This window comes from Pleuronectes platessa, chromosome 5 (assembly GCF_947347685.1).
Source record: "Pleuronectes platessa chromosome 5, fPlePla1.1, whole genome shotgun sequence".
NCBI classification, from domain to species: Eukaryota; Metazoa; Chordata; class Actinopteri; order Pleuronectiformes; family Pleuronectidae; genus Pleuronectes; species Pleuronectes platessa.
The window spans coordinates 12,633,553-12,650,785 of record NC_070630.1 but is presented as its reverse complement, the minus strand read 5'-3'; the positions used below and the strand labels follow the sequence as shown (position 1 = coordinate 12,650,785).

Sequence of the window (17,233 nt, the reverse complement as noted above, 5' to 3'; positions counted from 1 at the left end):
ATGTTATCATAAAATCTATTTATCTAATGAGGCATGAATTTCAGTGTCTTCAAAAGGTTCTTCTGTATATGTGTTTTTCTGTGTGTGCGTCTGGAGTGAAGTGATATTTGTTTTGTGGCTAAAGTAGCTCGGTGTATATTTTCCTCAGGGCTGGAAGGATCCAGGGCGTGTGTGCTGCGGGGTATCTTTGTGTTTCTGGGAGTGCAGATTTCACCCCCCAGGGACCGGGGTCCAACTTCACCCAGTGTCAGTGGGGTATGCAGTGCGCTGGACCATGTCCACCAGGTACAATGAACCAACTAGAACTACCACTCCTCTAATAAACTGTATGTAGTGGAGACTTTGGAGGAGTGAAAGAATTGTTCTCATTGACTTTTTGGCATAATTATACATATAATTACATTAACATGTATGGCCAACAAAATCTAATCAGTTTATCTTGAGTCAAAATGTCTGGAGCACCAAATTTGAAGACATTCCCTTAAAGCTGTTATTGCATTCATGAGGGACAAACTGTACATAACATTCTCATTCTCTTATTCTTTAACTTTATTTACTGGTTATCAGTGTCTCATGTTACTGGTTAATCAGTTTATATGTTAGCTATTTCAAATAAACTGTTTAGACTCAACACATCCTTTCTTCTAGGTTTCTATTGTCCTGAGGGAACACAGGAGGCTCAGTTGTGTCCTGCAAATACAGTCAGAAGCTCCTCTGGAGGTTCCAGCCTACAGGACTGTTTACCCTGCCCTCCCCAGTACTGGTGTCAACCTGGTATGAGCTGATAATGGCCTGTTTGTGAGTGGTTAGACGTGTTTTGTTGCTACTGTAATTAGGTTTTCAGAGAAGAAAATAGAGCTCATAGTTTAAGTTATGAAGCAGCCCTTTTAGATGACTTTGTTGTGCGAGGCTATGAAAGGGAAGAGCTAAGTTTCAGTCCTGATACTTGGGACACAGCGTATTGGGGTCTTAATTTCCTATCATGTAGTCCACTACATTCACTGTGTGTCTCATCTAAACTGAGCGTAAGTAAATGCAGTGTTAGCAGGTTCCTAGGACTGGGACTAAAGTTAAAACCATCATGCTCAGAATTAAAAAGAGCTGCGAGCATACTGCCAATGGAAATTTGACAAAGCATGAGCTCAGAAATACAGCAGGGGCATGTGCTTGGTGAGGCAAAAAAACTGATCAATACAGTGAAATAAATTTGAAAAATGTCTCAACTGATCAGCAGCAGTGTAACAGTTGTTCTAATAAACCCTCAACAAAGGGTTATTGCTCGGTTATTGCACACCCTTACAAATATCTGCGCCTCTTATTCTACCTCAGATGGAACTGTTGTGTTTGTTTGCAGGAGATCCAGCTCTTCATCTGTGTCCTGCTGGTCATTACTGTGATGGTCTGACTGACGGACACTTGAGTGGAGGACCCAGGCCATGTCCTCTGTACACTTATCAGGCTTCCCCTGGAGCAGGCAGCAAGGGGGACTGCCTGCCGTGCCCTCCTGGTGCACACTGTAACAGCACAGGTATGACACACTCAGCAGAACAACTACATTTATACATTTACATACTTATGTGTCATTTATTTTCCATTAAAGCAGATTGTCTAGATTTTGTTTTGCTTCCTCACTCTGCTGTATCCTGTGCCAACTGTATAAAAACCTGTAAAGTCTGAAGTTTAAAATTTACATTTGCAAGGACAGTTCAAAGAAAATTGCCTTTAGAGGTTGTATTCATTTCACTCTGTGTGCCCAGTGTTATACCTGTGCCTGAGATAAGAGTGGAGGAGGTGTGTGATCGAAGGCAGTGAATTAAAAACTTGTCATACTGCAGACTCCACTAATGATTGAGTGGTGGATTTACAAAGGAAAAACTTTTTTCTAATGTCCCTCACGAATGCTTGATATTTAAAAATCACCATATTCTTACTTTTATCTGGTCGAAGATGCCCAGGAGATGAACTCCCTCCTTCTCCCCTCGTTCTTTATATGCAGGCGTCTTAAATAATGATAGCGAAGACACTTTACTGCGGCTGGTGTCATTTTGATAAGATTTACAGTTCAGGTTTATTATTTGAGGTCCTGCTCAGTGTGTATGGACACAGTGATGCAGCACATTTAATTCTACATGAATGCTAATCCTACTGATAGTAATAATAAATTATTTTTATAATACATTTCTTAACAATGTTACAAAGAAAACGTAAAACCCAAGAAACTCAAAAAAACAGACAAGGCCACACTAAGGGATATAAGTAGTAAAACAGAGTTAACAAATAGATAGATAGATAGATAGATAGATAGATTACTTTATTCATCCCCGAAGGGAAATTAAATCGTCATAGCAGCCGGTATATTTGAATACAATAAAATACAAAACAATAGAATAAAATAAAAAAATATATATTGAGGTAGAAAGAATAAAAAACAGAAACACAAGATAATATACAACTAATAATAAAACAAATGGAAAAAGAAAATCAAACATTGAAGCGTTCAGAAAGCGAGCGGTTTAAAGATGAGATTTAAAAGAAGCTAGAGAAGTAGTGAGTCTGACTTTGAAGGGCAGAGAGTTTCAAGTTGTTGTGGTTCTTATAGAAAAAGCTCGATCTCCCTTTGTCAGCACCTGCGACCTGAGTGAACAGCACGGCTCCATCTGAAGATCTCAGCGATCAGGTGCAAGCAAACCAGCTCAATAGATCTGAAATGTATTTTGGGACTAGACCATCTTCTTGTATGTGTGTATTTCCAGGGCTAACAGACTACTCCAACAGTCCCTGTCCGCCTGGTTACTGGTGCAGTGGGTCTGGCCCCCCCATCTACTGCCCCGCAGGCACCAAGAGGCCACTTCCTGGAGCTGCTATGCCCAGACACTGTGAACCCTGTGCAGGGGGAACCTTCTGTCCAGACCCCCGGGAAACAGGGACGCCCAATGTGGAGGGAGTCCGTTGCAGGGCTTCCTATCAATGCCCCATAGGTGAGTTAATAATGTTAGCATATTGGCCTCTTTGGATGTGATGACTGTGAAACTTTTTATTTTAATGAATGTCTGTCTCCTTAAAGGCAGTAAAGGGGTTTTGCAGTAATGAGGTTTTGCTCGTTACCCAGGTGCAGCCTCAGAGAGGCCGTGCAGAGCTGGCTCATACTGCGGACCTCAGACTGCTGAGCCCCAAGTTTGTCCTGAAGGTTATTTGTGCCCTGAGGGATCCCACTCCTACGATACGCCCAAACAACTGTGAGTGCATGAAAGCTCTAATGTTGTGAAACCTGGCAGGGGGACAATGTCTGTGAGTGCCACGTGGAAATGAAGGAAGTTGAATTGTTGAAATGATGAAAGCTCTGTGGCTTTGGACTGATGCTACCAGGGTGTCGGTTCAAGCTTTATAAATAACCTCCGTTACCATGCTCCACAGCTGTCCCTTCCCGTACTACTGCCCGGCCAACAGCTCCACCATGAAATCCTGCGACGGTGGTTCCATGCCTGTCACCACCAGTGGGCTCAGGGGATCCAAAAGCAGCTGCTGTAGTGTGTGCGAGGGGGGCACGTATCGTCTTCATCACTCCCCCGTCCCACAATGCCTTCCGTGTCCGCCACGATACTTTTGCCCGCCAGGTACCACAAACCATTCCAGATAGCATGTTATACGTGGAATAACTGTTATTTCAAGCACGATTTAATTTGTATTCGACAGGTACTGACTCTTACAAAAGTCACCCTTGTCCTTTTGGGTCTGTCTGTCCCGTTGGATCCACTGAGCCTGTACCCTGCCCCCCCGGTTCCTTTGGTAACCTCACTCGTGCTGGGAAAATGAGTGACTGTTACTCATGTCCAGCTGGAACCTTTAACCACCTGCCCGCCCAGAGCGCCTGTTTCCCCTGTGGCAGCTCCTCTACCTCACCAACTGGTTAGACCTCCTCAGATGTTCCTAGATATCTCAGATCTTATAAAATGCTCTAATCTTGATCAAATCGGCCTCTTGTGCGTCCTCAGGTTCTTCCTCCTGTACCTGCATTGGTAAGAACCGTGCATTCCAGCACTCTGATGGTTCATGTTTGTGTAGAACTGGTTTTATCTTCTACAACGAGCTGGATTACCAAAGCTCCACCTCTGACAGTGAACTGGACTGCCAGCCTGAGGTCAGTAGCAGATCTAGAGTTGCCTTTAAGTAGCTCATTACTTCAGTTAGAACTCTTCTTTGTTCCCCAAAATTACAAACTTAAAATGTTTGTCATGAAAAAGTTGGTCTTAAAATGGAATACAAGTGTCTTGACTGCCTGCCGTGCCTTCACAGGTCTGACACACACAGGTGAACAACTACATTTATACATATACATACTTATGTGTCATTTATTTTCCATTAAAGCAGATTGTCTAGATTTTGTTTTGCTTCGTCACTCTGCTGTATCCTGTGCCAACTGTATAATAACCTGTAAAGTCTGAAGTTTAAAATTTACATTTGCAAGGACAGTTCAAAGAAAATTGCCTTTAGAGGTTGTATTCATTTCACTCTGTGTGCCCAGTGTTATACCTGTGCCTGAGATAAGAGTGGAGGAGGTGTGTGATCGAAGACAGTGAATTAAAAACTTGGCATACTGTAGACTCCACCAATGATTGAGTGGTGGATTTACAAAGGAAAAACTTTTTTCTAATGTCCCTCACGAATGCTTGATGATTGAAAATCACCATATTCTTACTTTTATCTGGTCGAAGATGCCCAGGAGATGAACTCCCTCCTTCTCCCCTCGTTCTTTATATGCAGGCGTCTTAAATAATGATAGCGAAGAAACTTTACTGTGGTTGGTGTCATTTTGATAAGATTTACAGTTCAGGTTTATTATTTGAGGTCCTGCTCAGTGTGTATGGACACAGTGATGCAGCACATTTAATTCTACATGAATACTAATCCTTCTTTGTTCTCCAAAATTACAAACTTAAAATGTTTGTCATGTAAAGTTGGTCTTAAAATGGAATACGTTTTGTAAAGGGGGATCTATGAATATGAACATGTCCCTCACAGCTCACCTGCAGCTGAGGAGTCTCATCCTGCTATTGAGCCCCACCCACAAGTTGACAGCATTAGTTTCTGATGTTTGTGACAACAAGGGCGTTTGTGTACTGCAGTGTTAGGGGGGGGGATACTGTGTTTTATTATAAAAAAGGCAGAAGAGGGACATGCACAATGTTTAAATTTGTATTTTCCAGTCAAAATGTTTTCATGGGAACATAATCAAAGTGGTGAATTGATTGTTGCCAGATCGAAGTGGAAAATGACTCGCCTACAAAGTGAATAGAAAGTTTTTTTAAATGTTTTTGCAGCGCAACTTTTAATTATCCAATGCTGAGGTTATATTTACAGGCACAGCATCAATCCCCAACGTCCCTGTCTAGCGACCGCAACAAATAAATTGGAAAAACAAAATGTGAAAAACCCTGCATTCATATGACCTGTTGAATATGTAATCAATGCACAATATTTGAAAAATCCACACAGGGAAAAGGGGAAACACTTTTGTTTTGGTTGCTCAGTAATGATTGAAGTCTGTGTGTCTCAGGTGAACAGACGGTGTGCCACAGGACAGGCCCGGCTGGCGGCATCCAGAGAGTGTGTGTCCCCTTCCCTCCACTCCTGTAGTACCACCTGTGGACCACATGGAGGAACTCTGGATTTGGAGATGGGAATGTAAATCTCTTATTTGTCTCTTTATCTCCTTATATATTTTTAATCTGTTCACCTCAGTCCTTCACATTAACCGGTGAAGAAAATTACATTTTTTAAAGGTACCAGGTTAAAGCTACGGAAGCTAATTGTATTGGAGAAATCAATTACGATCTTTAAGTGATGAATACAATAGTTCACATTCATATCCTGGTTATGATCAGGTTTTAGGGAGTCTTCTGGTTATGTTTAACACCTGTAAACACATCTTACTGGTTTCAAAACCGTATTCTGGTTTTGAGAAAAGTGAATTCCTTAGGCTGGGGCACTAAAAGACCTCATCCAGGTTTCTGAACCTACATCGTGGCAGGATTAGCCTGGATGCCAGACGAACTTAGCCCCACCCACAACATTTTAGGTCGGGCGGTTCAGTCTGGAGTTAGCCTGACGTTGTCAGACTCACAATTCTAGTCAGAATGTGAGTCTGAGACCGCTCCATTGGGCTGTGATTATGGGGCGTGTTTCAACTGACCAGGAAGTAAAATTCTTCTTCGCTCAATTGGATAGACCTACAACCAATCAGAGCAACGTAGTATGTGACGTATGCTAAGCAACGCATTGTGAGTTATTTACTAACGCCGGGTTCACACCGGACGCTTCAGCGCAGCGCCAAGCCTTAAATAACAGCTGGCTCCCATCCACTCCCATGTTAAAACTTTGTGCCGGTCACACCGGAGGCTGAAGCACCGCGAGGCAGCCTTGGCGCAGCGTGTTGCTTCAGCCTCCGGTGTGACTGGCACAAAGCCGTGCAGCGATCTACTGGATCTACTGGATCAAAGGGTGATATTATTAGCGCGGCCCGGCGGTTCAGCGTCGCTTGATTACGTTACCGTTGATCATCTGTCAATCATCGTATAAAGCCCGCCCTGACAATCTGATTGGCCCGGTCGGGCATAATTTTTTCCCAACGGAGCGACTCCAGACCGACCTGCCCGACCTAAAATGTTGTGGGCGGGGCTAAATTCGTCTGGCATCCAGACTAGTCTGGAGTCGCTCCGTTGGGAAAAAATTATGCCCGACCTTGGGTTGAATTCGTTTTCAACAAACATGCCTGCCGCTGGAGAGCTGAGATGTGTAGATGCTGCCATTGAGTCTGTTTTAGAAGACATCGACAGCGCATTCATTTTGAAAGAGGAACACAGAACGTGGAGGCGACGCCAGAGCACCGCGCTAATCCCTATCGCCCCGGCGCTTGGCTGTTCACAACGGACACTGAAGCGACGCTGAACCGACGGGCAGCGCTAATAATATCACCCGTTGATCCAGTAGATCGCTGCACGGCTTTGTGCCGGTCACACCGGAGGCTGAAGCACCGCGCTGCGCCAAGGCTGCCTCGCGATGCTTCAGCCTCCGGTGTGACCGGCACAAAGTTTTAACATGGGAGTGGATGGGAGCCAGCTGTTATTTAAGGCTTGGCGCTGCGCTGAAGCGTCCGGTGTGAACCCGGGTTAGTAAATAACTCACAATGCGTTGCTTAGCATACGTCACATACTACGTTGCTCTGATTGGTTGTAGGTCTATCCAATTGAGCGAAGAAGAATTTTACTTCCTGGTCAGTTGAAACACGCCCCATAATCACAGCCCAATGGAGCGGTCTCAGACTCACATTCTGACTAGAATTGTGAGTCTGACAATGTCAGGCTATGGCAGGATGGTTGTGTAGGTTTTATATACAGTCGATTATTTTATGTCTATATTTGACAACTGTTCATTCAAAAGACTTCCCAACACTTTGCTTACTCTGTCCTCAGCGTTAAATCCATGAAGCTCGAAGTCAATTGTCTGTCTATTTATTCCTGACAACTCATTCAGAGATTTCTCTGTTTGCAGTTGGATTATAACGGTAGAAATAGACATTATACTCAAATGGTTTGCTTATCAAATGACAGACCCCAGGAGCTTATCCACTCTTGTTTGTTCACTGGCTTGTATTTTGGTGGCCGGGCAGGCTTTTATTTGTCCGTGCCGACCGGCCGCTCAGCTTTAATTGACAAGCGGTTTATATTTTTCTCTTATCTTCCCGATCCTGACACCCCAGCTGCCAATGTGAGCGATACGTGTCTGCCGAGGAGCTTTGCAATACTTCCTGCCTCTACCGTCTGCCTCAGCTCTCTGCGCAGCTCTCGGCAGATGGACGCCTGCTGCTCAGCCTGAAGGACAGAAGCCGCATGGTCTGGACACGGGTGAGGGAGCGGCACTGGGGCTTTTCACAAACATGTTAGCATTTACACCGGAGCTCATGCAATTTTGATTTAACCTATACTTACTGATCAACGTGTGTGTATGACTGAGAGGAAGGATTCTCGGAAGCCCCCCCCCCCCCCCCCCCCCTCCCATGCACTATTAGTATTGTGCTGATGCAACCCAGAGGCTTGTCAGACTTCAGGGTTAAATGAAACCGATTGGTTGGTGCGTAGAGTTTATCAGGGCCTCGGCCAGACGGAGCCTCGGCAGGGACACCTGGAGAAATGGTGCAGCTGCAGATTGTGTGATATCGTTGCACCATAGTGGAGAGAATGTGATAAAAAAAACAAGCTCTCCATTCAAGGTAAAAGTATTGAGTTCAACAACATGGCCTCATTATTCCCCATTAGTTTGAGAAGTCTATGAATGGACATGTTTTGTGTGTGTCTACTTTTGTCCTTTTAAGAGATATTTATTTTCTATTTGTGTTTCTCCCTTGATTATCATTTTAACAACCCTTTATACTTTTAGGTCACTTTCCTTTTCTCTAGTACACGATCCTTTTCTTTATTTAAAAAATGAAATTGAAATTATTCTACAATGATCTTACACATGCACACAGAAGAACACATTTTGTGACAGAAACAAAGCATCTTATTTGAGCAAGCATTATGCTATAGTGGCATAGACTGCTATATAGTACATAGTCAGTTCTAAATTCAGTATATATAGTATGCTGTACTATAATGACTTAGTAGCAGGTCTCATCCAACTTGTTTCTGTTCACTTCCAGACTGTAATGGATGTTTTGGGACCAGATATTCATGCAAAGAGTTTTGGGAAAATTCATCTGGTCCAATTTGACTCTGAGGGAGTATTTGGTTGGATTCCCACACAGACGGGACTTATCAATCAGTTCCTGTCAGGTGAATAGATTTAAATCTGAATTAATGTCTCCACTCTACATGTTTATATTTGCTTATTTTATATAACTGGACACTGATTTGTCTATACTCAGAGCCAACAGAACTCCTTAATACAAGACCGAGAAAGAGGAGAAATACAAATGATGAGGATGACGATGATGTCGATGGAGACCTGGCTGTTCTTCCACGGATCCCCAACCCCATTGCTTGTATATCCTCCGGTGACATGCTCATTTTCCATCTCGCCATCAATCACACTGGTATTCTGCTTTCTTTGACTTCACATGTTCACGAGATCATTTATTTTTTGCTTTAATAGATTTAAATATCCGTAAATTCATTAACACCCCTTAGACCGCCGTCTCAGTCACTTCCCAGTGTATCAGAAAGACCACCTGTTCAATAGTAACCCCGGCTGGGACTTTGGAGCCTTCAGACACTTGCAGATGCTCATGAAGCAGACAAACTTCAACTCCACCAGGTAGAGTGGAGTTCAAACACTGCAGGTTGAACCTCAAGTTTTGTTTAGGTGAAACGACGCTTTGTGAACATCTCCTGTCTGGATTCCTGGCCCTTCTCTCAGGTTTGCCCACGTGTTCTCAGAAACAGGGAAGTATGTGTTTGTGGACAGCGCTGTCCCCGAGTGGAGTTTGGTGGTGGTGGTCAGTGAGGAGGGGACGGAGTGCGCTGCTCGGTCGGCTGTGTTCCAGCCCATGACCCCGGCACATCTGGTCAGATTTGGGATTGTCAAGCAGCACCGGCTAAACCTTCTGCCTGACTGGGGAGTTATTGTAGGTGTGTATCCTCAGTGTCTTCTCATCATTTGGTCATCGTTTAACTTGTCCTTGTTGGATTCGCTTCTTTATCGTGACAAAGATCTTATCTGTGCACAGGGGTCCTGAGTCTGCTGCTGGTGGTGGTTGTAGCTGTGACCTCCACAATGCTCGTTCTGCGACCCAGCAAAGCAAAGCTGGTCTCCCAGTGGAGGAGGAAGCCAAAGTGGCGCAGTCTCGGGGAGCCCTTCTGTCCGGTGGAGTGTGATTGCAATGGAGACAGGTGTGTTGTTGTGATTGCAGGTATAATGTGTTTATAATGTGTCAGGATGCTGGATATGTGTGTACTGGTTGAGGTAACAGTACAATGCCCCCGTCATGACAGGTTTAAAGCTCAAAGTAACATGGCATCCTCCTCTCTCTCAACATTAAAATGACATAGATGACTGGGAATGTGTGACTTCTACATCTTTTGATACCTTAAGTGTTGTGTAGGAAAATCTGAAATAGTTTGTTAGTTTAGTTCCACCAGTAACCTTCCTGTTTCTGGCACTTTATCTACGTTTATGCTGAGATTGTACTTCAAGTTGTTTGGTTTGACTGTTAATGTTGTAATAAACTTGTATATTTTAGTACGGACATCTAAGGCAAATTGAGTCGTTTTATTCACCGCTGTGAACACCGATACGAAATACAGCCATCTTTCGTCCAACTATCAGCAAAAGATTTTTCTTCATCAATAAAACATAAATGTATAAGACCACATTGTGGCTTGTGATTTGTGTTTCAGCATCGCTGTCCCCAGTTTAGGAGGTGCTCTCGGCAGCAGGGGGATGGGAGAAGGTGCAGAGGCTGAGGAACCCGCTCTTTCAAAGGGAGGTAAAGTCACTCTTCATTACATTTACATTTGTATCATTTTTACATTCATCATATAGATTTCCACTAGGTCATAAACCGAACTCCCTTAACATTTTTATAGCAGTAATAATGTAATGGTGTAATGTGATGGTTGAGTGCAAAGTGAGTTTTTAGAGATATAAACTATGTTCTGTTCTAATCTGAATCTGGCTTTCGGAGGATCTTTTAATATTCTATCATAAAAACGTTTACTAATTGGCACTTAAACCAGTGTAAAGATTAGTTATTTTTAGAGTCAAACACAAAACTATGTGAAAATGTTTAGTTGTGACCTGATAATGGCCCACTGTGAACAATGGTGTGTAACATGATTCCCTCAAGGTTATAGAGGTATTTCAGTTTGGACCAAAGTGGTAAATCAACCCTTAAACCTGACTCATCAACATTATTCAAAGAGCTAAAATATTGAGTAGACAGTTCATGGACTGTCACATGGGAAGTAAATGTCTTTGTTCAATTCAATAAGTGAGACCATCTGTCTTTGCTGTTTGCATCACTTCAGTATCCTGTTAATGAACCGATTATTGAAAGTGATTCAAGACAAGTTTCACTCAAAAAACGTTTCCATCTGGCTGCTTTTCAATATCGTTCAGCGCTGGTGTGTGATAATGTTTGAAACGACTTTTAGGTGGAGTTCTCATTTAGTGCGTATTGCATTATTCATGCAGCTTGATAGGGTGTTTAAATCCCATTGGTCGGATCATTATGAAACCACCACGCATGACTTACTAGCAGTTAAGAGCCCTTTCCCTCACTTGATTGAGGATAAAGGAAATAATGGCTAATTTCCCACTCTTATGACTTGTGCTCTTATCTGTAGTTCCCTAGTTAGCCTCTGCGATTTTCATTCAAGTAATTATCATCCACCGTATGTTCTCTCCCTGACTATCTTGAGACACGTATGAATTATTATAAAACTCAGTTAAGGAAGCTTTTAAATTAAAGGGTGCATTCACTCATCATAGGAGCATCTTCTCAGGTAAAACAATAAACAAAAGTGATGACTTGCATATTATGGATGTTTACTGCCCCTTTTTAGGAAGTGTTTCAGGGCGCTGTGATCTAGAGGAGTTCAATGTGAAAACCCTGTACGACAAACTCGAGGACCAGAACCTCCACATCGCCTCCCAGCTGGCTCGACACCGCAAGGACATGCAGGAGTTCTACAGAAACATTTGTCAACAGGCGGAAACACTCGCGGTGAGTTTCACTACGCTGACTCAATACAAACGTATTCAATTATCAATTCAAGAAAGAATTTAAGATTTTGGTGTGAAACATCTTAAAGTTATGATCTAAAGTGTCGCTAGGAAAATGTTTAAAATAGTGTGTTTTCATTCTTAGAATTCCTTTGAGAATATGGACCATAAAAAGCTGAGTCTTCTCAAAGAGCTGCTCGTCCATAATACCATGAGGGATAAACCATCTGACAGCATTGTGGGGGAGAGAGAAGCACAAGGTAAGACTGCAATGTCCAGGTTCTTCTTGACAGTTGGATAAGAGGATCGATGCAGCTTTCACGTTCATACTTTAAATATGAAGCCACAGTTATCAGCATGTTAGCTTAGCTTAGCATACAGTTAAAGACTGGCTCTGTCTTGATGTAACTAGATCAGCAGATTAGAAATTCAAACTTTGTTGTGTTTTGTATAATATGCACATAAACTTATGACATTTCTTAATAGGCAAGCATGTATATGTATTGTAGAGATACACGGATATTATTGTTTTGGTGCAATACAGATACCAATATGGGGGGGTACAACTTTTTATTACAGATGTATTTGCAATGTTTCCTAATCCTAATAATATGAAGCCGTTTTTTAAAACAAATGTAATTTTGTATTTATATTTTAACTTTAAATATTAAAATCAATAAAAATTAATATATTTTTATATATATATAAATATACATAAAAATAATAAATAACTATGAATAAAAGTATAACTAGATATATAGAACTTGATTTAAGGAAATGGACAAATACACATTGTTTGTTCTGTAAAATACAACTTTTTATATTTGTGTATATCAGCAAACACATACTCCACTTGATAAATCATCCAGGCCGGACTGTGCTACAGGTCCTGCAGCATGTACTGACCTCAGAGGTGTTGTAGCATGCCATCTTTACCCAAGGACAACAAATTAGTGTTTTCCGCAAATTTCCTAGTTTTCCTTTCACAGTAAGTCGACATGTTTTGCCTAAATATTGTTTAACCAAGGATAACTAATTTAGCACATTGTTTAAACTGGAGGAGCTCTAAATTGTCCCCTGAATTTCCCTCGGGATCAATTAAGTGTTTGTCTATATAAATGATTCATGTTCTTTAACCAACTGGTGAAGTACCTCCCTTGTGTTTAATGGCTCTAAGCCCCTTGTCTACTCAATTGTTTTGTTTTTCAAATAACCTGTTGTTGTGCTTTGAGAGGCTGAAACTTTACTAAAATCATTTTTGAAACGTTTTGGTTTTTCATTTATGGAACTGAATGTTCTTGTCACCCCAGCTGAGCCCTCTGTGGCATTACTGGGAACTGTTCTCAGGTCTGTGGAAGCTCTCGTCTGCAGGGTGACAGGAGAAGCTTGGCAGAACCGGGATTACTGTCATTCTGGTCCTCATGATACCAGAGAGTGTGAACCGCATGCTGGATACACACAACCCGGTGACACCAACTTGTGTTACACACAGGTGCTGTAGTAGCTTTTGCATCTTTGTTTTGCGTAAATTGGAATAATTTCGTGGAGATTTATTATAACTTACAAAATTCTACAGAGTCAACAGAGCACAGTCCCTTGTCTGAGTGACCACGACTTGTCCAAGCTGGTCAGTATATCTCCTCTGTTCAAGACCCTGCAGGAGATCCAGCAGTCTTTACATAGCCTCTCCACAGCTGAGCCTACTCAGCATCTCCACCATGGTACAGACATATGATTTAAAAAAAAGTTTCAATCAGAAAAGAGAGAGAAACTGAATGTAATGATTATAAATGTCCTTCTCAGCTGTAGAGCCGTCTGTCCAGGAGAGCTACAACGGGAAACTCATCCCAACTGCTCTGGACAACCTCTCCCCTCAGCACGCTGCAGTGTTCCTCTTTGGTTGCCAGGTGATGCGGTTGCTCGAGAAATGTCCCCAGTTCCCCTCCGTGCTCCTGCTACTGGCCAAGTCGATCCCAGTTTCTTCATTGTCCACTAATGAGGCCACGCTGGCCCATTGCTCTGGGGACTTTTACTTTGACGCGACCAATCAAATCCTGTATCTGTCAGAGGCAAAGCTTCAGCACGTGGGGCATTTTATCGGCGTCCTTCTGCAGTCCATGGCCCACATTGCGTCAGGTAAGTGGAAAGTGGTCCTCACAGTAGTTCCGGAAAACCAAATCTTGTGTCCTTTGTTTTTTTTTATAGCCAGGCAGAGAGCAGTATAATAGCCCTGGCAATCATCTTTGAAAGCACAAAGTATGTAATCAGCTGGAAATATCACATTTCCCCAAATTTTTCCAGCCTCAAGACGTCAGAGCTTTATGCAAGCGCTGCATGAGGCCGTTTCCGCTCTGAGCCTTCAGATGTTTAACGTCTCTTTCAAATGGAGCTCGGAGGAGGTGAGGAAGTTCTGTGAACCCCACACATCCATCGGAAACTGCACGGGTTTGTGGAAGATACATTTTAAGCTTCCTTTCTTTCTTTGTTACAGTCAAAATTCGGCGGTTCGGAGGATCAGCACGGTGCGTTAGTTACAGACTTTCTCAACGCCAGAGTTCCAGCTGAGGTGCATTTCACTGAGCACCTGTTAGCTCGCAGGTCGGTGAGAAACATGAGCCCCAGCAGCAGAGTGTGCTACGAGCGGAACCATGCAGAGAACCAACTTTTTCTCACTCTCTCTCCTCCGATTCAGACTTGAGAAATACAAGTATTTCAAGTTAGAGCAGCTCATCTTCAACCTCGGACGGTGTTCAACTGAGGACACAGACACAGGTAGGACGAGTGCAGATTTCTAGTCAAGTTATATGCAATATCAATAACTGCGAAAACTGCAAAGTAAGGTCTAAAATATTGTGATGGTTACAGACGCATATGGACAAAGAACTTAAGTGGACGACAATCTAAATGTACCACCTTAGAACTCAGATGGTGGCAAAATTTGATAATAATATAAATCCTAATGATTCTGGTCTTTATTGTCAATAAAGAAAGAATCCTAACCTGAAAGGAGCACAATGATTTTTCCCTGGATCAATGTGACTTCAACTTTTGTCTCTCACAATTTGTGGGGATGAGTTTAATGCTTTCAGACCACAATGTATGAGCCTTTGATCCATAAAGGAACGCAATTTTGTGCAGCCCACAGAATTCCATTATTTCACAACAATAACACTCCCATACAAAGTAATGAGAAAATCCAAATGTGGTTTCGGATTGAAGTTGTTTCTCCAATTCTTCCCGCTCGCAGGATTTATATTATAGGAAGTTCTGGAGAGCAGGAGTTGATTTTCACCCACTTTGTCACCTAAACAGCTTTTTGTTCCAGAGGAATGGGTCAATATCCTGCTACACACAGTTTGTGACCTTAGTGGCAGCCTGCCAATGAGCATTGGAGCTATTCTGAAGGCGGGGGGTGGGTGGGGGGAGCTCTGGTAGATATACAACCACATATTATTGGGGTTTCATCCAATTATTGTAATTTTCTTCAGACTAGATTCAATCAACACTTTCACACTAAAATCACTTGTTTTGATTCTAAACAATTAAAAGTGTAGTTTCATTTCTGCAGGTTTGCCACCAAAAGGGACGCCGATACAGGTAAACATCCCTTAATTATGTTTATTTAAGAGTAATTTAATAGTTTCTACCCTCCAGGCCTGACAAATGTTCCCCTTCACATTTCTTCTACTCCAGATATCGTGTGTCGAAGAAGAAATCGACCGCTTGAACGAGTCCTTCCTGCAGCTCAGCATGCAGCTACAGCAGAGAGCTCCAATGAGCAGATGGAGAAAGGAGACACAGAGTGCTGGGAACCATTCTGCGGTAATTAACTGCAATATTACACATTGCAAAATCCAAGTAATTTATCCGTGTCGTAATTCTTCTGAAGAGGCTCGGCAATACTCTCTTTGTTTTTAATATCCTATCAATTTCGACATGCTGAGATATTTCTTTTTGACTTTCTCACGATTTAGTAGCATTTCATTCATTAAAGTGACATGACGCATTGATGCATTTCGTTAAACTGTGATAAATCCTACAAATGTCTGCCTTTCAAGCCGATGTTCAATTGCTCCTAGATTTAAGAGAAAAATGTGTGAGCGCACTGTGCCAGGATTTGCATATTTGCATCACATCACGGTCTTTGAGACCATGTAAATGAATTAATGTACATCTTTTGCCACATCATTCTTCACAATACATCCTCTGTGATGTGTCCTTTTGCAGAGGGCCACACCAACAAGCAGCGAGCCAAGCCTGAGTCGTAGTGGAACAATGCTGCTGGAGCTGAAGAGACGCCATGTATCACAGCGGCTCAATGAGCTCCAGCTCACATTAGGTCGGATCAGACAGCGCCAGCAGCGTGGCAGCGAGTCAAGAGCTGGGACAGGAGGCCGTAAACAAACAGACAGCAGCAGCAGCACTCGGCCGGGACAGAGGGAGCAGTATCCTGGCAGAGATGGCTGCAGTCCCGCCGACGGCCAGCAGCAGGGCGGTGTTCCAGCGAGCCGGAGTCACAGCCAGGAAAACATACAGGGCCAGGCTCTCGGTAACTATAAAGTGGAGAGTCATATTTCCCACCAGCAGAGGAGTAACAACCCTGAAATGTGGCCGGACTGCCAGATGCTTGAGAGCCAAGATCAGCCGCTTGTGACCGTGCCAGGAAAACAGGAGCTAAACGGTCAGATCCCAATGGAAAATACAACTGGACACACGGACAGTGATGACATGTGGGCGCCCGCTGATCAGAGACCGGATCTGAATGTGGACAAATGCTAAGAAGAATTAGTCACATATTGTATTATCTGACCATTATTCCTCCGCTCCCGGCCTTGTGCTCGAAATCTGTGTACACTGTGATAATCTGTCTTGTTTGACGATCAGAGCCGGAGTCTTTTTAATTATCTGTGATCCCAGACAGAAATAATTTCTGGCAACAGGCAGTGTGGCGTGACACCCTCTGTCATCTTGTCCAAATAGTTTCTCAGTCGGGAGTTAATTCCGGCCTCAAACACAGGCTCTGTTCATTACCATATTCTAATTAAGATAATAAACTCCAGCTCACTGAACACAAGGTGACACTTGTGCGTCTGTGCTTACAACAACCTCCCCCTTGTGTAGAGGCGACAACCCTTATGTCTTCATGAATATTTAATATCGAACGACAATTATTCTCTAACCCTCTTCCTCTCAGGTCCTCTGACCTGTCGTTTGTCATCTTTTCTCAGCTCTTTAGCTCCTTTCATCTGTTTTCCTCCGTGACCAACAGGCTATGCAAGTCAAACCAAAGGCAGCTGTGAAAGTTGAAAGCCTGTTGGATCTGCTCCAGACACGTCAGTGCTGCGCGGCCGCCTCCTTCTCCTGGTTTGATGGTTTATCAGTCGTACAGGGGTTCTGGGTCTTATAATAGAAAGTGAGTATTACTACAGGGGGCCTGTGAGCCAAATCATAAGGTCAAATGGAACAAGTCTTCACTTGCAATCAGTGTTGGCTCAGAGGTCTGTGCCAAGTCCCC

The 17,233-nt window shown here is 43.0% G+C and overlaps 1 protein-coding gene across 1 annotated transcript in view; it reads left to right on the top strand.

Moving 5' to 3' along the window:
• si:ch211-286b4.4 (uncharacterized) overlaps window positions 1-17,233 on the top strand; it is a 22,809-nt gene extending 5,576 nt beyond the window's left edge. The window contains exons 12-38 of the mRNA XM_053422098.1: window positions 149-285; window positions 649-774; window positions 1,355-1,528; window positions 2,754-2,978; window positions 3,110-3,236; window positions 3,415-3,614; window positions 3,694-3,906; window positions 3,993-4,138; window positions 5,555-5,682; window positions 7,757-7,901; window positions 8,696-8,828; window positions 8,921-9,088; window positions 9,183-9,309; window positions 9,412-9,623; window positions 9,722-9,884; window positions 10,392-10,480; window positions 11,559-11,719; window positions 11,864-11,978; window positions 13,029-13,210; window positions 13,295-13,439; window positions 13,522-13,854; window positions 14,020-14,117; window positions 14,210-14,316; window positions 14,411-14,490; window positions 15,287-15,315; window positions 15,412-15,540; window positions 15,946-17,233. Coding sequence (XP_053278073.1) covers window positions 149-285; window positions 649-774; window positions 1,355-1,528; window positions 2,754-2,978; window positions 3,110-3,236; window positions 3,415-3,614; window positions 3,694-3,906; window positions 3,993-4,138; window positions 5,555-5,682; window positions 7,757-7,901; window positions 8,696-8,828; window positions 8,921-9,088; window positions 9,183-9,309; window positions 9,412-9,623; window positions 9,722-9,884; window positions 10,392-10,480; window positions 11,559-11,719; window positions 11,864-11,978; window positions 13,029-13,210; window positions 13,295-13,439; window positions 13,522-13,854; window positions 14,020-14,117; window positions 14,210-14,316; window positions 14,411-14,490; window positions 15,287-15,315; window positions 15,412-15,540; window positions 15,946-16,497 — 4,444 coding nt within the window. The 3' untranslated portion in view covers window positions 16,498-17,233. The remainder of the gene's footprint in view (window positions 1-148; window positions 286-648; window positions 775-1,354; window positions 1,529-2,753; window positions 2,979-3,109; window positions 3,237-3,414; window positions 3,615-3,693; window positions 3,907-3,992; window positions 4,139-5,554; window positions 5,683-7,756; window positions 7,902-8,695; window positions 8,829-8,920; window positions 9,089-9,182; window positions 9,310-9,411; window positions 9,624-9,721; window positions 9,885-10,391; window positions 10,481-11,558; window positions 11,720-11,863; window positions 11,979-13,028; window positions 13,211-13,294; window positions 13,440-13,521; window positions 13,855-14,019; window positions 14,118-14,209; window positions 14,317-14,410; window positions 14,491-15,286; window positions 15,316-15,411; window positions 15,541-15,945) is intronic.